Source organism: Mus musculus, chromosome 6 (genome assembly GCF_000001635.26).
Source record: "Mus musculus strain C57BL/6J chromosome 6, GRCm38.p6 C57BL/6J".
NCBI classification, from domain to species: Eukaryota; Metazoa; Chordata; class Mammalia; order Rodentia; family Muridae; genus Mus; species Mus musculus.
Genome location: NC_000072.6, coordinates 49,119,360 through 49,143,285, shown reverse-complemented (window position 1 = coordinate 49,143,285; position 23,926 = coordinate 49,119,360). Strand labels below are relative to the sequence as shown.

The 23,926-nt window shown below is 42.3% G+C and overlaps 2 protein-coding genes across 6 annotated transcripts in view; one reads left to right on the top strand and one right to left on the bottom strand.

Annotated features, from left to right (window-relative positions):
• The window catches only part of Igf2bp3 (insulin-like growth factor 2 mRNA binding protein 3), a 130,252-nt gene that overhangs the window by 72,184 nt on the left and 34,142 nt on the right, over positions 1-23,926 (top strand). For all 4 annotated transcript variants that reach the window (XR_377421.4, XM_030255148.1, NM_023670.3 and 1 more), the window contains 2 exons: positions 8,388-8,439; positions 8,528-8,591. Coding sequence is in view for 2 of the 4 variants with exons in the window: in NM_023670.3 (NP_076159.3) it covers positions 8,388-8,439; positions 8,528-8,591 (116 nt within the window). In the remaining 2 variants the exon portion in view is untranslated. The remainder of the gene's footprint in view (positions 1-8,387; positions 8,440-8,527; positions 8,592-23,926) is intronic.
• The window catches only part of Malsu1 (mitochondrial assembly of ribosomal large subunit 1), a 65,350-nt gene continuing 45,565 nt past the window's right edge, over positions 4,142-23,926 (bottom strand). For both annotated transcript variants that reach the window (XM_006506721.1, XM_011241499.2), the window contains 2 exons: positions 8,115-8,215; positions 4,142-4,516 (listed from right to left, as the gene is read on the bottom strand). In XM_006506721.1, coding sequence (XP_006506784.1) covers positions 4,448-4,516; positions 8,115-8,215 — 170 coding nt within the window. In that variant the 3' untranslated portion in view covers positions 4,142-4,447. The remainder of the gene's footprint in view (positions 4,517-8,114; positions 8,216-23,926) is intronic.

Sequence of the window (23,926 nt, the reverse complement as noted above, 5' to 3'; positions counted from 1 at the left end):
TGGAATCCCAGAAGTGCATCACCACATGTCTACGTAACTGGCTTTGTTTTGTTTTTAATTGTTAAATTGCTGTATGTGCATGCATCCCTGTGAATGTTTGTGAATGTTTGAAACAGTCTCATTCTGAAGCCCAGGCTAACCCTTGAACTCGCAGCAATCCTCCTGCTTCTGCCTAGAACAGCTATCATGAGCCAGTACACCCAGCCTGAAGTGTTTCTGTAGTTTCTTTCAGGGCCCTTCTGTAGCTGAGATCACTTGGGCCTGTTAGCTTTCCTTGCCCTTTTATAACTGGGGCTGCTGTGATTTTCCTGTCTACTGGTGTGTTTTAAATTGTACCCAGTTGTGTATTTTGGAGGTCTTTTAAGTAAACTTGTTAGATGCGACACTGCGACCTCCTTATGCTCTGTTCAGTCCTAGCATGAAGGGGAGCCAAACGTTCTTTTTTTCTCCACGTAATGTTCCTGCGTGTATGATCACAGCGTGGTCATCTGTGGGCAACGTTCTTAGCAGCGCTGACTTTGGAGGTCACCTCATCGTCTTTCTGTGTTTTCTGTTGTTTGGTTACAGCCTTAAAACAGATCTGGAGAAGGCAGTTTGGTGCTTGCCTCTGAAGTGTGGACCTGAGTTTGCTCTGTCCTGTGTAAACTGCCCACATGGTGGCGTATGTGTGTATCAGCAACTGGAAGGACAGAGACAAGAAGTTCAATAGGGTTTGTGGCCTGCCAGTCCAGGCCAGTGAGAGAACCTGCCTCACAGAGTCTGCGCAAGTCTGGACCTGATGGGATCCCAGTGCCGAGAGCGGAAGTGAATACAAGCCCCCCACCCCTAACCTAGAAGCTATATGCAACTGATAACTGCTTGCAAATGAAAAATTGCTTTCTCCAACAGAATTTCACTGGGTATACAGAACAGAGATTTTACCCAGAGTTATGTAAGGATTATAACTGAACTTCTTTCTCTTCCCTTGGCCAATCTAGGGGTGCACTCAGGGCCCCACACATGCCAGGCAAGTTCTCTGCCACTGAGACACCCACCGCACGATTAGGCTTTGCCTCTGCTCCCTACCATCCCCTTTCCCGGGCAGTGGGTTTGCTTTGCTAGTTGTTAAGGACTAAGTTAGCGGCTTCTGAGTTGTTTGATGTTTAGGGTTTTTAGACCTTGAGTTAAGGTCTTACTATATAGTCCAGTTCCTGAATCCCAGTCCTCATGTCAAAGCTTGTCAAATTCAAGAATTAGAGGTTTGTGCCACCATGCTGGCTAATTGTAGAATTCTCCCATCTCTCATCTTTGGGTTTAGGGGCTGAGGCCTGGAAGGGGCCAGACTGTCACCACTGTCCTGTCTCTTAAATTCTCCTGTGGGGGGGACGGTGACTCAAGGTGGGGGTGAAGGAAAAGGTACTGGTAACAGTTGGCCCTGGAGATGTCCTGAGGCACTTGAATAATTCAGCAATGTGGATTATTCAGATGGTCAGGGGGAAAAGGTGAGAAAGGCCATGCTTCAGCCAGTTACTTTAAATCCCACCCCAGCTCATACATCTATAATGGAGACATCACTCACATTTGGAGGAGCAAATAAGAGTGTATTTAAGGGTGTAAAACAGAACTGTATATACAAGTGTGAAGAGGAGTGAAGCACGCTACTCTGGGTGTGCATAGATATGTAAACATAAACACACATGTCTCTTAACGAAGTTGGGTAAAATTTGCACCTTATACAATAAACCGCCATGTACAGTCAGGTGTTAGTGTGTTGTGTGACCACCATTAATTGTAGAACCATCTCTTCATCCCTGAGAGAAGCCCGTGACCTTTCAGAGGTTGCTCCATTTGCTTGCTCTCCACGCCTGACCACCACTGTCTCTATGGGCTCAGTTACTGGAGTGAGCAGAACCCGACAGCTGGGGTTGACTAGCACTGTGAAGCCTCCCTACCATCGTTTCTCTAGCTGCAGAATGAGCTGCTGGTACCTTGTGAGAATGTGTGGAGTGAGTGATGGACAGGTCTGCTTCCAGACAGCACAATTGAAAGCCAAGGACAGCTGGTGCAATGCAGAGGGTATCATATGCAAAACAGGATGAGCAGGTCATGTGAGTGGTACTTGCAGGGATTGGGACGAGGGTGTGACATGCTCACTCAGGGTTTTAAAGCCAGCATGGCTCAGTGGAAACATGGGAGTGCGGGATGCCCTTTCTTAGGACCTCAGAGATGATGGTGGGCGGGTCTTCGGGGAAGGTGACTCTTCTTCTGAGCACATGACTGAGTGCTCACTGCCTCATCCTCACCTGCTTCGAGGATCTAACTAGTGAAAGGTAGGTTTTCCAGAAGTCTGTGTGAGCTCAGGAGGGCTTTCCTGGTGATCGGGGTGCTGTGCTGCCAATGCTCTGTGAGGGCAAGACTTCCCAACCTAAAAGCCATCCTCAGACTTGCTGTAAGAGACGTCTTAGCCAAAGTACTGTGCTGGTGATAGTTTAGAGAAATAATTAGGTGAAGCCTTTATTTTGTTTATTTGGGTTAGTAGTTACTAGAAACAGTTCCTGAGACCTGCACTGTGTAAGTGCTTTTTGTTATATATGTAGTCTTTTCAGAGATGCAACAACAGAGGCCTTGGGCCTATTCCTGAGGCAGTGTTAGGTGCATCTGAAGAACGTTCCTTTGCTCACCCCTAGCTCTGAAGAGCAGCTTCTATGGACATGGTTCCCACCTCTTTTGACAGGAGGAGTAACCCGTGTCTGTGATGAGCCATCCCTAGTATCTAAAACTAATTTTAGTATCGGAAGGCTATCAGTGGCTCAGTATCAGGGCAAAGCCCTCCTGAGCTCACACAGACTTCTGGAAAACCTAACTTACTTTCTTTCTTTCTTTCTTTCTTTCTTTCTTTCTTTCTTTTTTTTCCATTTTTTATTAGGTATTTAGCTCATTTACATTTCCAATGCTATACCAAAAGTCCCCCATACCCACCCACCCCCAAAACCTAACTTTCACTGGTTAGATCCTCTAAGCAGCTGAGGAGGGCAGTTAGCACTCAGTCATGTGACCAGAAGCAGGAGAGTCATGTGTGGGTGCCCCTTTGAGTTGTACTTAAATTTCACTATGGCGTGGGTGCAGAGACTACTGCTTCCTTTTCATGAGTCTGTAATAAGTGCACCTGTTAGCTTAAATTTCCAAGGAATTTTAATGGAATTGAAGATCAGCTTTCTTTGCACTCAGGACAAAAGCCTTTTTAATTATTATTATTATTATTATCTTTTTCTTCATATATTACATACAGACTGAGACTACTTCTCTTCCCTCTCTTCCCTCTCCCCAAGTCCCCCCCCCCCCCAAAACAGCAGGCCTCCCAGGGACATCAACCAAACAGGTCATAACAAGCTACAGTGAGCCTAGGCACATACCATCACATCAAGGCTGGACAAGGGAACCCAATAAGGGGAAAAGGGTTCCATAAGTAGACAAGTCATGGACAGCCCTGCTCCCACTGTTAGGATTCCCATAAGAACATCAAGCCACACACACACACACACACACACACACACACACACACACACACGTATGTAACATGCTTGTCTTTCTGGGTCTGGGTTACCTCACTTGGGATGATTATTTATAGAAGTCTTTTTTAAAAACAGGATTTTATTATATGATGTAGTTTGGCCTCAAACTCTTGAATGTTCTCTTGCCTCAGCCTCCTGTATACTGGGGTTATAGCTGTGTCACTACAGTAGACACAGACACTATTTTGTGTCTTCCTTTTAACGTTTCAGTCTTTATTAGGTGGGCATGGAGTAAGCAGATGTAAGCCATGAGCTTGTCTCTCACCCTTAGAGGTTAGTACATCTTTGGAGAAGAGGTGTCGGGCAACTGCTGGTCTGGATTGGCACAGAGACTGTCATGCCAGTATTTTCCCATTGGTCCCACCGCCATGTGAAAAGTAAAGAGAACTGTAGCATGGGAAACAGACAAGGGGTGAGCCACCTGCATATGGTAGGTATTACCTGCCAGCTTTAACAGCTAGTGTGATGGCGAAGAGGAGGGCACTGCCACACACACCTGCTAACACCATCACCAAGTGTAGGAACTGCCAGTATGGTGGGTAAGGAAAGATAAAGAAGGACATGATAAAATGAGACAGACATGGAGAAAATCAGAGACAGTCACTTTACCACTCAATTTTGAAAATATGGCTGTAGCATAGGTATTGGGGTCACACACACACAGCCATGCTAAAGTATGGACAGCGCACACCAGTGACTTGGAATCCCTTTGGGTTATGTAACTTCTGGCAGGAGGACAGTTGGGCTGGAGGCAAGCATGCTGGCCTCGTGGTCAGACAGCACGAGGAGCTGCATGAAAGCAGCAGCAACACAGGAGAAGGTCTTGGCTGAGCGCCGTGCACTTCCTGCGCCTGGTGGATCGGCTGCATCACAGTTTGGAGGAGGTGGAGCTGAGGCTAGGGAAGCAGAGGAAGGCTGACAACATTGGAGCTCGAGCTGCGCTGCGTGCGTGCGTAGTTCCAGCTCTATTGAGATAATCATAGGGAGATAAGAATAAATGGCCCCACTGGGCTGAAGAGACACACGAGGAAATTGCTTTTGTGATGACTGTGATGGTTTGATGTGTAAAGGCATGTTGTGTGACTAAACTTTTCTTGGGGAGACACAATACACACGTCTGCTTACCTCAGATAAGGGAATCCACAACAGACCAAAGTACAGATACTACCAAAGTCTGACTTGGTGAACCAGTGAGTTTTAGGGGGTTACATACAGGAATGTGAGTGAGGGGTTAGTTCCAGGAGCAGAAATGACTCAAAGACAGCTGCATTACCAAAAGCCCGCCCCAGCATGGGTGGCAGCTCACAAAGCTGGGGACCAGGAGCCCACTGCACAGACTGCAGCACAGTGGGTTGGAGGGTGTTGGGGAGTGTCCTATCTAGGTGCCTCAGTTGGTATAAACCTCTTTAATTAAGCCAGCCTAGCTGTTTCTGCTTCTTCCCCGCAGCTGGTCTGGACTCACAGTCTTGTTTGCAGCTCAGCTCTGTTGAATCTGAGGCTTTTATTGTTTACTCTGGCAGGGAGGGGCCGAGTGAATCAGGTCAGTTTCAGGGACTTCCTGAAGCTATTGAATTCTTTACCTTATTATGTTTTTAAGGAGCTTCTTCCATGATGGGAGATCCTTTTGATCTCAAGGAAACTGGTACACATCAATGTACAATATCAAAATATGTCAAATTTTGTGTCATTTGTTGACCTTCAGTAATACTCAACAGCTTTGTTGAGATGGAGTTCAGGAACAATGCAGTCCCCCTTTAGCATGCACAGTGCAATGGTTTTTAGTGCGTCACTGTTTCTTTCCAATCACCATTGTGACTTTAGAAAGTTTTTTGAACACAGAAAGAACCTCCAGATGTTGCTGGCCATTTTCCCTCTGCCCCTTCTTTTAGCAACCAGTTGTCTGCCTTGTGCCTCTATGGGATTTGGTAGTCTAGACATTCATACAGGTGGAGTCAGACAGTGTGCCTGGCTTCCGGCGTTTAACGTACTACTTTCAAGATTCACCTAGGCTGTAGTATATGTAAATGCTTCCTTTTATGACCAAATGATGGTTCTTTATACGAGAGTACCATGTTTTCTTCGTCACTCATCAGCTGATAGATGTTGAGGTCGTTTCTGCTCTAGGCTGTTGTGAATGGTATTGATATGTTTTTGTTGTTTTGTTTGATTGTCTTGTTTTGTTTTGTTTTGTTTTTTGTTTCCTCTGTGTAATAGTCCTGGCCGTCATGAAACTTGCTTTATAGAGCAGGCTGGCCCCAAACTTCCTGAGATCCTCTTGCCTCTGCCGTGTGAGTGCTGAGATTAAAGGCATGCGCTACCTCTGAGCAACATGACCTCGATTCTTCACCACCATGTTCAGAAAGCAATAACCTTTGCATGGATCATGCAACTTTCTTTTCTATTTGTGCTTTTGGGTGAACAATGTAAAACAGAGGTCCTGTATTTTTGGGTGATTTTGAGCCCTAAGTGACTTCTGAGCCTTAGCTTGCCTTGTGCCTTCTTCCCTCTTCAGTGGGGTTTTAAACTTCACTAGGCATGAAGAAATATTTCCAATCCAGTGTGAGTGAAGTAAATTCACTTAAGTGTGGATTCTGGTTTGTGAGATATTTGTGGAGATATTATAGAACTAGGTGAGGGATGTGGGGGGAAGGGAGAGAATGCTCAACGATATTGAATGAAAAGGAGTTCAGCTAAGAAGAAACCACAGGCAGGCACGTAGCACATCTTCCTACTTGATAAGCAGGACAGGCCAAATTAGAAGGAGATACCGGTACTCTTGGCCAGGGCTGATTTACCTTATGTAGCCAGGGCTGCTCTCAAACTCACTTGCTTCTGCCTCCTGGGTGCTGGGATTAAAGGCACCATTCAGCTCGCCCAGCCTGAAGGGTGATCAGGCCATTGGCACCTCCCTCCTCTCTGAGTCACGATTATCCCTAGATTTGCCCATAAAAATGTCTAAGGCACCAAGGACCCACTGAACCCCTCTGTAGCCTGGATGCAAACTTCCCACATGGTACCCAGTTATGTTGTTAATTTGTTCACAACTAAATACCAAGATTAATGCCGGACCTTTTCTTTTTCTTTTCCTTTTTTAAAGAATTACAATTTTGTCTGTTTTAGTTTTATTTTAAAGTCGTGTTTGTTTGAATATGATCTATATACCATGAAACTTTCCATTATTAGTGTAGTGGTTGGCAAATCTTATATAGTACACTCAGAAACCAGCAGCATTTACTTATTCTTGGGAATACAAGAAAAATTTTTTTTTTTAAAGTCAGGGTTTTCCTGTGTAGCCCTGGCTATTCTGAAACTCATGTGTGTTGCTATTGCCTAAGATGTTTCGTTTTGAATATGTGACACCTAATAAAATAATATGTAATAAAAATGGGATATATATATTTCTTAAACTTCAAATTTTACTTGTACATGTATGTGTATTTGTATGTACATATTGCACATATGCATCCTGCATGCACACATGTGTAAGTGCATATCATACACCCCCTGCAGAGGGGAGGCTTGGCTCCTTTGCCCATGGAGCCTCTGGAGGATGTTGGCTCCACTGGTTTTGTTTTGTAGGTTTTAACTGCGTTGTCCATGGGCCACAAGACTTTGTCTCTGGAGCAGTAAAGTTGAGGTGGCAGAAGTGAAACTAAGAGCTAATATATTTAATTACTGAGCAAATTGCTTTCAGAAAGAACTCGGAGTGATTAAGTAAACATATTAAATAGCTAATTATCCCTTGCTGCCTGCTCTTCTCCATCACAACCACCCTTATACTGCCTTGACTTTCAGCATATCCACATTACAGCTCCATAGCGAGTGAGAGGCCAGCCTGAGTTATGTGAGACCCTGTCTCAAAGGAAAAAAAGAAGTAGGCATTCTGTTAACAAGTTAGAAGTCAACCTTCCTCGAAGAAGAAAGCACATTCCCAGACAGCCAGTAGGCAGATGCACAAACTATACCACAAAAGGTGAAGTATCCTTTGAAAAGTGCTTAAGAAGGAAGGAACCCTGATGAAGTAGGAAATTACCTTTAAAATGTAGTGTGCCTCTTAAGAGTTCACTGTGTCCTGGGGCCAGAGAACAACTTCAGGCAATTAAATTAATAAGTAATTTTCTGTAGATACATAAACACTAATTTTGCTTAACATTTGGGGGGCGCTGGGAAGCTAAGAGCAGTGGAAGCTGGCTTGTATGATGAGACAGAGCCCCAGTTCTTGTTAAAATGAACCTATAATTACTACTTAGTAGCTTCTCTCTCAGAACAGTAGACAGCTCAGGAGAGAGGAGACAGCTTCGTATTTACGATTTCCACTCATGTTCAGATCTAGAAATGTTCACCCCCCCTTTGTAAACTCTGCATGCTGACAGCTGCCGCAGTGTGCTTTGATTCACTGTGTGCCTTGTCCTTACCTTGACCTGCTAGATTCAGTGGAGCTATAAAAGGAAGTTCTTTGGAAAGGACCATCTTACAGATAGACTCTTTAATGTAGGCCTCATCTTATGATCTTGAATTCACGCAGGAAGTAAGAGCCATGTATGAGAAATAGCATGTACTTACCCTGTGCCTCCACAGCTCTGTAGCTGCTCCCAAGTTTGCTGAGGGCAGCAGGTACCCACCAGAAATGAGTTCGTGCAGGCTGGGACGGGGAACGGGCAGGCCTGTTAGCAGAGAGAGAAGCAGTGAGTTTGTTCCCTGTGGTTCTGTAACTCAAAGCCCCAGTTCATTCTTTTGACTTTCCATCATGATGATTTGCGATTTGAGAGCATATTCCTGCCCTGTTAATATCTTGGGAAACTAAAAACTTAACGATTTTCTCTCCCCTCCTGCTAGGTGCTGGATAGTTTACTAGTCCAGTATGGAGTGGTGGAGAGCTGTGAGCAAGGTACCTGTCTTCTGAATTGCTTTTAAATTTATAAAAGGAAGGAAGTGGGAAGAAACTAACCAATTCTCTGTTTTTCTCTTCTCCCCAGTGAACACGGATTCGGAAACGGCAGTTGTAAATGTAACCTATTCCAGTAAGGACCAAGCTAGACAGTAAGCAGCCTGAAATTTCTTATCTATCTGTATTAACTAGGTTAAGTTATTACAGTCACTTACATTGTGTAGTCCTCTAAATTGAAGATGGGCTGGTGGGTCATAAAAGGAAACTTTGTATGTTTTGACTCTATAATTAATGTCTTCTAAAGTCTGTATTGCTATTGAAAATCTTCATAGATTTAAGGTTTGTTCCATTTTTAATTTATCTTTAATACCATTTTCGGAGTGCTGTATGAAGCTAAACTACAACCTATTTGCACAAAGGGCTGGAATATTTTTCCAAGATATGTAATTTGCCTCCTGATTCTTTGGTGCTTTAGCACTGTGTTAAACTATCAACACTTAAATGTTGTCATTTTCCTCCCTGGAGTTGGTCATGATTACACAGTCCACTAACTGAGCAGACACTGAACCAATGCAACTTGCAACTGACAGCTTTTGGATCAACCCATGATAACTTTGCCAGCAATTGGAGAGAAAATAAGGGGCCCACAGACACTGCCTTTGATAGCTCAGCCTGGACCATGAGAGCAGGGTGGTACCCTTACACACACAGACACAGACACAGACACACACACACACACAAACAGAAAAAACACCAATGCACATAACATAAAAATATGTATTTTAAAAAAAGACTTAATTGAAAAAGGAGACATTATAGAAGATATCATTGAAATTAAGAAAATCATTTGAAGTTACTTAAAAAAAAAAAGCCACATATTCCACTGAGTTGGAAAACCTAGTAGAAATGGACATTTGTCTATATGCTTATCATCAAACAAAGTTAAACTAAGATGACATGAAGATTTTAAGTAGATCTGTAACAGCCAGCGAGACTGAAACACTAATAAGAAAGTCCCCTGGCTAAAAGCATTCAGGCTCAGACAGGCCCACTGCTGAGTCCTGTCATCTGTTTGAGGAAGACTAGTGCTCCTCAAACTAGTCCATAAATTAGAAAATGTGAGAAGGCTACCAAACGCTATCAAGCTAGTACTAAGTGCATACCCAAGCTAGATAAAGAGAGAGTTACAGCATTCCCTCCTGATAAATATAGATGCGACATTTCTCAATCAAATATTTGGAAAATCATTAAGTGTCCCAGGTGCTCCATTAGCTCGGCTCCACTCCAGATGTGTGCTGACGTGTCAACATGTGCTAATCATTCATTTCCATACATGCAGGAAAGGCTTTTGACAAAAATACAACATCTCTTCATGAGAAAGCCCTGAGTATACTAGAACTAGAAGGAGTACATCTCAGCCTAATACAGGCTATCATGTCAGCCTGCCATACTCGGTGGAGAAAACCTCAAAGCATTTCCATTAAAACCAAGTACAAGAGCTGGGTTCTCTGCGCTTATTCAGCCAGAGCTTGAAGTCTTTATTAGAACACTCAAACTAGAGAGGAGAATAGGCTTTACAAATCCAATAGGAAGCTGGACTATCCTCACTGGTAGATCTTACTGTCCTACATGTAAAACTCTAAAGACTCCACCGGAAAACCCTTAAAGAAAACCCTTAACCACCTTGAGCAAAGTAGCAGGACACAAAATATAGCATTAAAAAAAAGTCAGGCGCCGTCCTGTATGCCAATGACAGCCAGACTGAGGAAGAAACCAGGGAAATAATCCCATTCACAATAGCCAATGACTAACTAAATAAAATACCTTTGGATAAACCTAACCAAGGAAGCAAAACCAAGCAAGTTAGCCAATGACTGGCCGAGTGTGAGAACCAATCCCTGGCACTGTTAATGATACTCAGCCATGCTTGCACACCGGAGCCTAGCATAGCTGTCTCCTGAGAGGCTTCATCCAGCAGGTGATGGAAACAGATGCAGAGACCATAGCCAAACGTTAGGCAGAGCTCACAGAGCCTTGTGGAAGAGTTGGGGGACAGGATTGAGCAAGCCGGAGAGGTCAAGGACACTATAAGAAGATCTACAGAGTCAATTAATCTGGGCCCCGTGGGGACTTACAGAGACTGAACTACCAGTTAAAGAGCAGGCATGGGCTGGAGCTAGGCCCTACAAATATGTACAGCTTAGTCTTCATGTGTGTGTCCCAACCACTGGAGCAGGGGCTGTCCCTGACAAGGACTCTGTCAGGTGCTTGCGGATCCTCCCCTCCCCCCCAAACTGGGCTGCCTTTTCTGGCCTCAGTGGGGAAGGATATGCTTAGCTTGGGGGATGGGCAGGGAGGGGCTCTCCTCTGAGGAGAAGAGGGGATTAGTTAAGGAGGGGAGGGGAGGAGGCTAGGAATAGGAGGAGAGAAGGGAGGGGCCTGTGATTGGGATGTAAAGTGAATAAATAAATTAATTAAAAAGGGAAAGACAGGCAGATAGAATAAAACAAAATTAAAACAATAAAAGTATTTAGCTTTTCTGGAAAAGAAAAACCCGAAAAAGACCTACAACAAAAAATTTAAAACACTCAAAAGAAATTGAAGACACTAGAAGATGGAAAGACTTTACATATTCGTAGACTGGGTAATTGATACTGTGAAACAAACTGGCTATACTACTAAAAGAAATCTGTAAGCTTAACTCAGTCTGTGTCATAATATACGGAACCATAAAAGACCCTGGATGAAAAGAGTGATCCTGGCCATGGAGCACAGTGCTGGAGCATCACATCACCAGCTGACGGATGCAGGCAAGGGCTTTCCGAACGGGCAGCGCGGTTAGCACGGAACAGTGGGCCCTCCTGAGAGACGCAGTGGCACCCTGAGGCAGTTTACCTAAGTACAAAGTCTTTGCTGGCTATTCATTTGACACAGGAGTAATATCTAGATACATATTTAGATTAGATAATGTCTTATACAATGAAATTAAAAAAAAAAAAACTGAGCGAGAAGCCAAACAATACAGTCAGGAAATGACCACTCTCCAAAGAGGAGCTACAGACAGCCAATAAAGAGCTCACTTTACTAGTGATTCGATGTAAAGCCACCACTATGTCGGAATTCTGTCTCTCCTAGTTAGAAGATCAACCATTAAACAAACAAACAAACAAACAAACAACAAAATCAAAAAACCCACATAACAAATGTTGTGAGCAGAAGAAAAGCCTGCCTCTTGCTGTTGTTCAGCCAGTATGGTAATCAATATATGGCGTTTGGCCTAGATCTACTACTCTATTTTTTTACTACTCTGTTTATTCCAGCGTTATTCACATAGCTAGGATTGGAGCAGGCAGAGGTATCCAAAAACAGGAATGCACAAGGAAGGAGTGGTGGGTGTATATACATAGTGAACTTTTTGTTTGTTTGTTTGTTTGTTGTTGTTACTGCTTGTTTGTTTGTTTGTTTGAGACAGGGTTTCACTGTGTAGGTATCCTGGAACCTGCTCTGTAGATCAGTCTGGCCTCAATCAGTCTGGCCTCGATCTCAGAGATCCACCTGCCTCTGGGTCCTGAATGTTGGAATCAGTGGAGTGTGCCACCCTATCTGGCGCACACAGTGAATTTTTTAAAGGCATAAAATGATGAAGTTACATGATTTATAGGAAAATGGATTCAGTTAGAGATCATAAAAGTGAATTAAGCTAGTATGAGGAATATGAATATGTTACATTTCATTTATGGTTACTAGGTATTTAATATAAGATTGTGTTTGCATTCACGATGTGAAAATAGAAGTGTATCTGTGGGACCAAAGGGGGCCAACAACCACATGTGTAGCCCATATCTTTCTGTAACTCTTGTTGAAGGAGGATCTGACACCTCTGGCAACTTCGAACATACAGTCACATGAAATAATACATCTTAAACATTTTCAAGAAATTAATTTAACACATTCCAAAAGTTGTCTTCGTCTTCTTCTCCTTTTTTCCTTTCCTTCCTTCTTTCCCTCCCTCCCTCCCTCTCCCCCTCCCTCCCCCTCCTCCTCCTCCTCCTCCTCCTCCTCCTCCTCCTCCTCCTTCTTCTTCTTCTTCTTCTTCTCTCTCTCTCTCTCTCTCTCTCTCTCTCTCTCTCTCTCTCTCTCTCTCTCTGATTCAGAGTTCAGCTAGGTTGTTCTCCAAAGGCAGCAGTCATGGGACTACTAGAAAAGGAAAGAAGCTAGGGAGGAAGATGGAGACTTGTATGACTCAAATGGGACTCTTACATTGATGGTGTTCTGAGTCAGGATGTCTAAGCAGTAGAGATGTGTGGGGCTTCCCTCCTTCCAGCAATGCTGCAGTGACCTTGGCCTCTGTGAGGCAGCCACAAGCAAGGCAGAGACATGTGGTTTGCTCACTTTTTTCACAGTAACTACTGTTTTGTATATTTAAATATGCCTCTGTAAATTTATTTCCCTAAATGCATAAAATGTGATTATAGGAATATGTAATGCCTTAGTTAACTAAGTCCAAATTTGGTACTTAAAAAATTCACTTTTTTTTTCCAGTTATAAACAGTGTAGAAAATCAGTTTTGTAGATATTTTATATATATTATATCATTTTGTAGATATTATATATCTGTTCTATATAATCACATATATGTATATATTAACATGTATATGAGCATATCTATAGGATAAATTAAAATAGAACATATATTTAAAAATTGATTTGGGGCGTGTGTGGAGGTGGGTGGGGAAGGTGAAAGGGGGAAAGAGAGAGGAAGTGTGTCTCTGTGATCACATAGAGGTCAGAGAATAACTGTATAGAGCCAGTTCTTTGTCGTAGACTATGTAAAGGTCAGTGAAGACCTTTATGTGTATTCTGTGGGTTGGACTTAGGTCATCAGACGTGTGCAGAAAACACCTTCACCCACAGAGCATCCTGCTAGCTCCAGACCTATGTTTTTAACTGTGTGATCTTCATAGAGCTTAGACTTGCTTGAATTGTGTAACTGCTTCTCTATATTCTCCCAGGGCTTTCTGAAACCTTGCCAGTCTAGCAGGAGAAAGTGGTTGTGGTAATTTTACTTAATTTCATAAGTGAAATTGAAGCTTTTAACACGTTTAACTTCTTAGTTTTCCTTGTTTGCATATTTATTTATTTATTTAAATTACAACCTCTTTTATGAGACCTTGAGCATTATGTTATTGTAGGATTGTAAATTCAATGTTTTACAAGTTGTGTTCTTCAACTGCCATGTAAGAAGAGCAGGAAGATACCACCTCTGAGGTCATGTTGTCCAGCCATTCATACCTGTGGTGATAGAAGCAAGTGAGCACAGGCTTAACCCTCAGGAAACTCGGAGGCCAGTGAGGGGAGCATCTTATGTTTACAGTGAGCTGTATGTGTGGTTGGTAGAGCCAAGTTCCTGTTGCATGGAACATACAAGATAAGCCTGGGAGTTTTGGGGGGGGGGGGAGATGGCTGGATGCCTGTCCTGTGCTTATGTCTCTGCCTTTTTTTTTTTTTTTTTAAATCCCTTTAAAGCTATCTTTCCTTTTCTACCATCTGGTGATTGTGTACACTCCCAGCACTTGGGAGGCAGAGGCAGGCAGGACTCTGAGTTTGAGGCCAGATTGGTCTATGAAGCAAGATCTAGGACAGCCAGGGCTACACAGAGAAACCCTGTCTCTAAACAGCAAAACATTCTACCATCTGATTGCCATCCCTGGTTCATCCTCATCTCTAAAGTGGGAATCGCTGTTCTCATAGCTCACAAAGCTGCTGTAACTAAGCTCTTCCTTCTAAAACACTTAACTTAAAAGCTAGAATGTAGGGCTGGAGAGATGGTTCAGCGGCTAAGAGCACTGACTGGTCCTGAGTACAAATCCCGCAACCACATGGTGGCTCACAACCATCCATAACGAGATCTGATGCCCTCATAAGTACAGCTACAGTGTACTTACATATAATAATAAATAAATCTTTAAAAAAAAATGCTGGACTGTGGTGAGAGCTCAGGGGAGCAGCCATTGTGTTCCTCCACCATGTTCCTAGGTGCTGGAAATTGCTCAGCTGCTCTTCAATACACTCTGCTGCTGTAGGGAGTGGTTCACCATCAGTCAGTTCTAGACCTTGGTTGTATTTGAGAGGAGTCCTCTGATACAGCTTTGTCTAAGACAGATTCCACCTTGGAAATTCCTGCCACCTGTGGCTAAGAAACTTCAGAGATTGTAGCACAGGTATTAAAAATACAATACCTATTTTAAGCTTAAATCTTGTATTACTAAATAATGACATAAAAGTTCAAAAGATATTTTAAAAACTGCTCAGTACAGAGAGGCTTAGGGCTCTGGCTCCTCTCTATCTTCCTGTCTCAGGGAAGCTGAGTCAGAACATTCAGATGTGGCTTCCTGAAGGGTTTGTGTGTATGAAAAAGAACTTTCTAGAGTGTGTATGCATGTTGATCTCACACACTCCTTTGCTTATACATCCTGATTTCTGTTTTTGTTAGAGAACACAACGCAGACAAGGATGTAGCCCAGTTGGAAGAGTGCTTGGGGTTTGGTGGTAGCCCTGCATAGATGGGTATGCTGTACACACCTGCCATCCCAGCAGCTCAACCTTGGTGCACAGCAAGTGGGAAACCACTCTACATGAGAGTCTGTCTCAAACCAAAACAAAAACAAACAAAAAAAAAAACAAACTCTCAGGGCTTTGAAACCATCCTTGCAAATTGCTTTGGAGCTCATAAAGACGTTACCATTACAAGTATTCAAAGTGTTCAAAGTGGCTAGGTGACAGTAGCACCTGCCTTTAATCCTGGCACTCAGGAGACAGGCAGGCCTGATCTATGGATCAAGTTCCAAACCTACACAGAGAAAACCCCTTCTCAAAAAACAAAAACAGAAAAACAAGCATTCAGAGTATCTTGGCTAATAACTATGAGGAGGAAAATCCCGTGTAGACTTAAAAATTATGTTTATAAATGTATTATGGCAAAGAAGTGTAGAAGACTGATAAAAGAGGATTGTTGGTTCTGGGCTAGCCTGAGCTATATAGCAAGACCCTGTCTCAATTAAAAAAAAAAATCAAAAGAAATAGAAGTAGACCAAACAACAGGACAAATTTCATGTCATTCAGAAATGTGCACTGTTAAGATTTCTATCTTTTAATCTTACTCCTATATATTGTAGCTTTCAAAATTAGTATTACTGCAATGCTTTGTATGCTTTTTTTCTTTGTTTATTTGCACATGTGCATGTATGTACATGTTTTTCTTTTTTCTTTATTTGTTTATTTGCACATGTGCATGTATGTACATGTTTTACTGTATATGGAGAGGTCAGACGACAACTTCCAAGACTCATTTCCATCTTTCTATCCTCTGGGTCTTAGGTCTGGGTCTTGGATCATTAGCTTTGGCAGCAACCTTTACAGACCGAGCCATCTCACTGGCCCACCACCTTATTTTTGGAGACACAGTCTCTTGCTGGGACCCGGAACTCACTGAGTGCTAGGGATCCTCCTGTTTCTGCTTCCTCTGGGCTGGGATTGCACATGTGTGCTACTGTGTTTTGCCGGCTTTTGTGGGTGCTGGGAATCAAGTTCAGGTGTTCGTGTTTCTGTAGCAAGTGCTTTCTTTACTGAGTGGACTGAGCCCCTGGTATTGGATTTTGTTTTTCTTGTAGTTTGTACTTTACTCACAAACACTTCAGTCACGAAGCCCTCTGCAGGCGAGGGATTGTGCTTTGTCTGTATTTAAGATGCATCCATGCAATGGTGTTCCTAGGACTTTGGTTGTTTGTGCTTAATTTATTATCAACCACTAATTCTTGGTATGCCACCCTGATTCCTGCAACTGCCACTGAGTGCTACAGATAGGAATACAGGCTTATATGATTCATAAGTATAAGATTTAAAGGTCAATGTTCAGGGCTATATCTGATGAGGTTTTTCTTCCAGTGGGGGTTTTTATATAATACCAAGGCTGTGAAGGACTGTGTGTAGCAAAGCTGACCATCCTAGTTGTAGTGGTTTGAATATGCTTGGCCCATGGGAAGTGGCACTATTAAGAGGTGTGACTTTGTTGGAGTATGTGTGGCCCTGTTGAAGGAAGTGCAGCATTGTGGTGGGCTTTGAAACTCTGCTCAGTGTGGAAGAGTCAGTCTCTCCTGGCTGCAGTCAGATCAAGATGCAGAACTCTAAGCTCCTTCTCTAGTACCATGTATGCTTGATGTTGCCATGCTTCCTGCCATAATAATACTAGATTAAACCTCCAAAAACTGTGAGCCAGCTACAATTAAATGTCTGCCTTTGTAGGAGTTACTTGGGTCATGCTGTCTCTTCACAACAATAAAACCTTAAAAAGTCAGAAGTTGGTACCAGGGACTGGAGTATTGCTGTGATAGGCCTGACCATTTTTTGTTTGTTTGTTTGTTTGTTTGTTTGTAAGAATGTAGAATTTGATATTTTGGATTTGGAAATCCATGGAAGGCTTTAAGTGGGACTTAATGGGACAACCTAGTAGAAATTTGGAAGACATTAGTGCTGAGATTGAATTCAACTCTGGAGATAATTTTTATGATATTTTGGTGAAGATTGTGGCTGCTTTTTGCCCTTGTCTGAAGAGTACCTGAGGCTAAAGTAAAGAGATTTCATGATTGCATTGACAAAGTAAGTCTCAGAAAAGCCCATCATACATAGCCTTTATCCTCTGGTTTATTCTCATGAAGAACACTTTGATCAAGCATAGGAAGCTTAGAAAGAAATAATACAAAATGTATGGTTCAAGCATTAAAGGGGCACCAGAAAGTACAGTGCAGCTAAATCCTGTGTTCAAGGAGATACACAGATGGAGTGGTGACTTTGGGGCAAGATTCCACCCAGCTAAGCTTATTGTTTGCATGTTTGCGGTTGAACATCGGATACTTATACTACTACGACCTGGTAATTGCTTTCATTTGGACACAAAGAGATATGATTGTGTGTCAAATTGACATGGGATGACACAAGCTTTTGAACTGGATCTTGAGACATAGTCACTATAAAGAGCTTATATCCAGGTGTGGTGGTACATGCTTTTAATTTCAGGAGACAGAGGCAAGCAGATCTCTGAGTTCAAGGCCAGCCTGGTACAGTGCAAGTTCCAGGTAAATTAAAGCTTCCATTTGGGTCTGGGCCGGTGCCCTGAGCCGACCTTGTGTGCTAACTCCACAGCCAGTCCCACAACACCCAGAAGAAGCTCCACTCCCAGGCACTCTAACACTCCCAGGACCACAGAATGGATCACAGGAGCTTTGTCACACCAGGATCTCAGGGTCCCAAAGGCAGCTTGAACCCCAGGAGCTTTGACACACCCAGGATCTTGGGATCACAGGATCCTAGAATCACAGGATCACAGAAACAGCTGAACACTGAGGAGTTCTGGCACAACCAGGGTCACAGGAAGGATAGGCTCCAATCATATATAGTGAAGGCAGGTAGCACTAGAGACAATCAGATGGTAATCAGATAGAGGGGAGGCAAGCGTAAGAACATAAGCAACAGAAACCAAGGTTACTTGGCATCATCAGAACCCAATTCTCCCACCATAGCAAGTCCTGTATACACCCAGAAAAGCAAGATTTGGATCCAAAATCATTTCTCATGATGGTGATAGAGGACTTTAAGGAGGACATAAATAACTTCCTAAAAGAAATACAAGAGAACACAGGTAAACAGGTAAAAGCCCTTAAAGAGGAAACAAAACTTCCTTAAAGAATTACAGGGAAACACAATCAAACAGGCAAAGGAAATGAGCAAAACCATCCAAGATCTAAAAATGGAAATAGAAACAATAAAGAAATCACAAAGGGAGACAACCCTGGAGATAGAAAACCTAGGAAAGAGATCAGGAGTCATAGATGCAAGCATCACCAATAGAATACAAGAGATAGAAGAGAGAATCTCAGGTGCAGAAAATACCATAAAAAACATTGACACAACAGTCAAAGAAAATGCAAAAAGCAAAAAGCTCCCAACCCAAAACATCCAGGAAATCCAGGACACAGTGAGAAGATGAAACCTAAGGATAATAGGTATAGAAGAGAGTGAAGATTCTCAACTTAAAGGTCCAGTAAATATCTTCAACAAAATTATAGAAGAAAACTTCCCTAACTTAAAGAAAGAGATGCCCATTAACATAAAAGAAGTCTACAGAACTCGAAATAGACTGGACCAGAAAAGAAATTCCTCCTGACATATAATATTCAAAACTCCAAATGTACTAAACAAAGAAAGAATATTAAAAGCATTAAAGGAAAAAGGTCAAGTAACCTATAAAGGCAGACCTATCAGAATTACACTATACTTCTCGTCAGAGACTATGAAAGCTAGAAGATCCTGGGAAATCTCATACAGACTCTAAGAGAACACAAATGCCAGCCCAGGCTACTATACCCAGCAAAACTCTCAATTACCATAGATGGAGAAAACAAGATATTCCATGATAAAACCAAATGTACACAATATCTTTCCATAACTCGAGCCTTACAAAGGATAATAGAAGGAAAATACCAACACACGGAGGAAAACTATACCCTAGAAAAAGCAAGAAAGTAATCTTTCAACAAACCCAAAAGAAGATAGCCACACAAACATTTCCACCTCTAAAAACAAAAATAACAGGAAGTAACACTTTTCCTTAATATCTCTTAACATCAATGGAGTCAATTCCCCAATAAAAAGACATAGACTAACAGACTGGATATGAAAACAGGACCCAGCACTTTGCTGCATACAGGAAACACTTCAGTGACAAAAACAGACACTACCTCAGAGTAAAAGGTTGGAAAACAATTTTCTAAGCAAATGGTCCCAAGAAACAAGCTGGAGTAGCCATTCTAATATTGAAAAAAAAATAAAATCTTGATAAAATCAAGTTTCAACTATAAGTTATCAAAAAAGATGAAGGACACTTCATACTCATCAAAGGAAAAATCTACCAAGATGAACTCTCAATTCTGAACATCCATGCTCCAAATGCAAGGACACCCATATTTATGAATGCAACTTTACTAAAGATCAAAGCACACATCGCACCCCACAGAATAATAGTGGGAAACTTCAACACCCCATTCTCAGCAATGGACAGAACATGGAAACAGAAATTAAGCAGACACAGTAAAACTAACAGAAGTTATCAACCAAATATTTATAGAACATTTTATCCTAAAACAAAAGAATATACCTTCTTCTCAGCACCTCACAGTACCTTCTTCAACATTGACCATATACTTGGTCACAAAACAGGCTCAACAGATACAAGAAGATTGAAATAATCCCATGCACCCTATCAGATCACCACAGACTAAGGCTGGTCTTAAATTACAACAAAAACAACGGAAAGCACACACACACTTGGAAGCTGAACAATGTTCTACTCAACAATAACTTGGTCAAGGAAGAAATAACGAAAAAAATTAAAGATTTTTTAGAATTTAATAAAAATGAAGACATGTCATAGCAAAACTTATGGGACACAATGAAAGCAGTGGTAAGAGGAAAACTCATAGCTCTAAGTGCCTCCAAAAAGAAACTGAAGAGAGCTTACACTAGCTGCTTGACAGCACACCTGAAAGCTCTAGAACAAAAAGAAACAAATACACCCAAGAGTAGTAGAAAAAGGAAATAATATAACTCTGAGCTGAAAAGCTGAAATCAACCAAATAGAATCAACAAAATCAGGAGCTGGTTCTTTAAGAAAATCAACAAGATCAATAAACCCTTAGCCAGATTAAGCAGAGGGCACAGAAACAGTATCCAAATTAATAAAATCAGAAAAGAAAAGGGAGACATAACGAAATAAATCTTAAAATAATTATTCTGTTTGTTAAGAGTTAACAGTTGAAAATGCAGATCTCTTGAGTTTAATGTCAATCTACAGAGCAAGTTTCAGGTCAGCCAAGCTTAGGCAAAGAAGGAGTTGGAAAACAGAAAGCGGGGGTGGGGGGGTGGGGTCAAGGGGGGATTTTCCAGCCCCAGCAAGCAGCAAAATTCAGCAACTTTGGCCACAAAGCTCTGGCTTGAGAGTCAAGAATAGAAGGGATTACTGGGACAATTGATGCTGGTGAGCTGGAGCTAAGAAATTAGCAGTGATTAAGAAGAGACCAGCATCACCGAGGTCAAATCTCCTGGGAGTTGTGTTTTGAGAGTGCAAAGAAGCCATGTTTCAGAGATAGCCAAAGTTGTAGCTCATGCTACAGCTGGACTTGGTGTAAGAATCACCCCAGTTGTACTGGTTTTGAAGGCATGAAGAAGGTGTCATGGAAAGCAGCTGAGGTTTGGCACTGTGAAAGTCCATGGAAGGCCATTGGTAAAGGTGCAGCCTCAGTTGCAGTTGATGTCCCAGGACTGGGGGTCATACAAGGAAATTGAAGCTTGTCACCATGAATGGAACCTATGAAAGGCTATTGGTAAATCCTAGTTGCAGCAGAAGACCTCAGCATATTGGAGATGTCTGTACCATGAGATGATCACCAAGAACAGCAGCAGCAGTGTAGTGAAGTCAAACAAAGACTAGGGTGGTACAGAGGGCAGAGCTGGAGAAATGACCCAAGCCCTTTAGAGGAGCCCAGAAAATCATGTGTGAGTCCCCAAAATTGGAAAAAGAATGTATAAAGTTGCCTTGGATACCCCACAATAGTAGAGATATCAGAGCCATGGGATACTTGCTGAGGAAAGCTACTAACAGGGAGTCATCAACACTGAAAGGAATTGGAGATCCACAGAGTTCCTTGACATCAGACATGGAGATGCTGACTTTGGAGTTTGCCCAGCTGGCTTTTGGCTATTCTTTGGTCCAGTATTTCTTCAATATGATGTTTCAGAATGGTAATGTATATTCTTTGATGTTGGAAGTATGTGATCTGCTTTTTTATTTGATTTTATAGGTAATTACAATTAAGACATTGCATGAATCTCAGAAGATGGGGACTTTTGAAATTGGGTTAAATATATTTTGCATTATGTTATGGCTAGTTGTGGCCCCCATAGACTTATGCGTTTAAATAAGCCTTTTGGGGTCAGAGAGTGAAATATGACCCATGAGAAGTGGCACTGTTAGGAGGTGTGGTCTTGTTGGAGAAAGTGCATCACTGTTGGCGTGGCCTTGGAAGTGCCACCCAGTTGGGGAAGAGTCTGTCTCTCCTGGCTGCAGTCAGATCAAGATGCAGAACTCTTAGATTCTTCTCTAGTGTCATGTCTGCCTAGATGCTGCCATGCTTCCTGCCATGATGATAATGGACTAACTTCTGAAACTGTAAGCCAGCTACAATTGAATGCCTATCTATATAAGGTTGCTTGGGTCATGGCATCTCTTCTCAGCAGTAAAACTGTAAGACACTAGCTCTATATCTTTTTTAATGAAATCACAGTTCTGTTGAATTAGGGCCTTACCTGGTCCCTTTATCTGGTTCCGCTGCCCCCAAAGATTTCATCTGCAAATGCTATAAGTTTTGATGGCAGCATTAAAGCTGTATTGTGGTAGAAGGAGAGAAATGCATTCGTGACTTTCCAAGGTGGTTAAAAGTCATCTTGTTAGCACGTACCTCAGCAGTAGTATGGATGTAAGCAGAAGAGACCTTATAGGATCTTTCTATGGCATCTTTCTGTGGAAGAACATGTACTTAGTAGGCACAAGACACTGGTTACAACTGTTAGTGAGACAGTGAAACAACCCATCAGTCTAATCTTTAGTTTTCTATGTGGGACAGCAAATACCAAACCAAAAAAATGGCCTCTCTAGGGTAGCATGGGTACTTATTAGTCAAGCTGGATGAGACTGCTAGTCAGCCATCCATATTCTTTGTCATTCATATCACTGTGGGTAAGAATAACTTCTGGCTATCATTTCTTTAGTCTCTTCTCCCTCTTCCTGGTCCTCAAGTTGAACTTCCTATTCTGGTAAGGCCTTTTTGTGTTATCCCAATAAACTTAATACAGTTAATTATTATAAACCAGAAAAACACATTTCATAATTTTAAAAGGTACATTTATTTATAATTGGCCTGTGAGTATGGGCTGTGTCTTAGTTAACGTTTTACTGCAATGAACAGACACCATGGCCAAGGCAACTCTCCTAAGGACAACATTTAACTGGGGCTGGCTTACATCATCAAGCTGGGAGCATGGCAGTGTTCAGACAGGCATGGTGCAGGAGGAGCTGAGAGTTCTCCGTCTTCTTCTGAAGGCTGCTAGGAGAAGAGTGGCTTCCAGGCAGCTAGGACAAGGGGGCGGGGTTCCTTAAAGCCCATGCCCACAGTGACATGTACTCCAACAAGGCCACACCTCCTAATAGTGCCACTCCCTGGGCCACACATATTCAAACAACCACAGGTTGTGTCTGTGTTTGCGACCAGATGTATGGGGGCACATATAAGTCTGCTCATCTGTGGAAGTCAGGAGAAAACATCAGGGTTGATGTTGTCTTCCACTGGGATCAAACCCCATTCTTCAAAGATCTTTAACCATTAAGCCATCTCATTGGCCCCTTCAGCATCTTCTGAATGATCTAGAATAGCAACAGAGCTACATGAGTGCTGTTGGACATCAGGATGTAAGCAGCACATATGTTGGATGAGGTGCAGGCTGATATCTGTTGAATGGTTATGTCAGCTCTTCTCTCAGGTCTTACAGAAGGCTTAATGAAAATACTACAGCTTTTTCTCATGTACTTAGCAGATCACCACCACATGACAGAGCTAGATATCCAACTGTGTGTGCAGGAAGATTTCAACAGTTGGTTTAAAATCCATAAACAGGGGAGCTTCAGCCACTGCTCTGCATCAGGATGACTCCTGTACTTTCTTAAGTTCTGACCTCATTTGGAGTGTTGTGGTTTGAGGGAGAACTCAGCTTGTGTCAGTCATACACACAGCTGGGTGCACCTGGTATAGCTGCTGTCTTCTTGCTCCCCAGAGTCGCCTGTGCAGAGAACATGGGTCCCTGACTACACTGGGTACAACTTTTATGCTTTCCCACTTCTCCTGGGGAATCCCTTCCCTCAGATGAACACTGTTTAAAGCAGTGCAGCAGAATGTGCAAACCATAGTTTCTGCCAAGTTGAGAGAGTTGTTTCTTGGGACTCCTGTGTCTTTGTTTAGAGTGTTCTGGAATACACAGAAGCATCTGGCAACATATACTTTCCTCTGTTTATCCCCATGAGGAAGGCTATGTGTGTATCTCTCTCACCCTTTTTTGTAACATTCCTGGCTTCATTCCATGGTAATTTTCTGCTAACTGCTAAAGACAGCAGTGCCCAGTTTCATAATGAAGGACAGGCAGTGAATGGTCTCCTTTTTATGTCTATAGAAGGATTTGTGATTCCTTTATTTAGTTGAGATTTTTGGAAGAATCTTTAATGGTTTCTTCTGGCCTTCAGAATGTCTTTAAGTATCTTTAAATCTTTAAAATTGTTGAAACTCCAATTTTGTAGAGTAAATAGGCATCTATTTATTATTAAAACTTC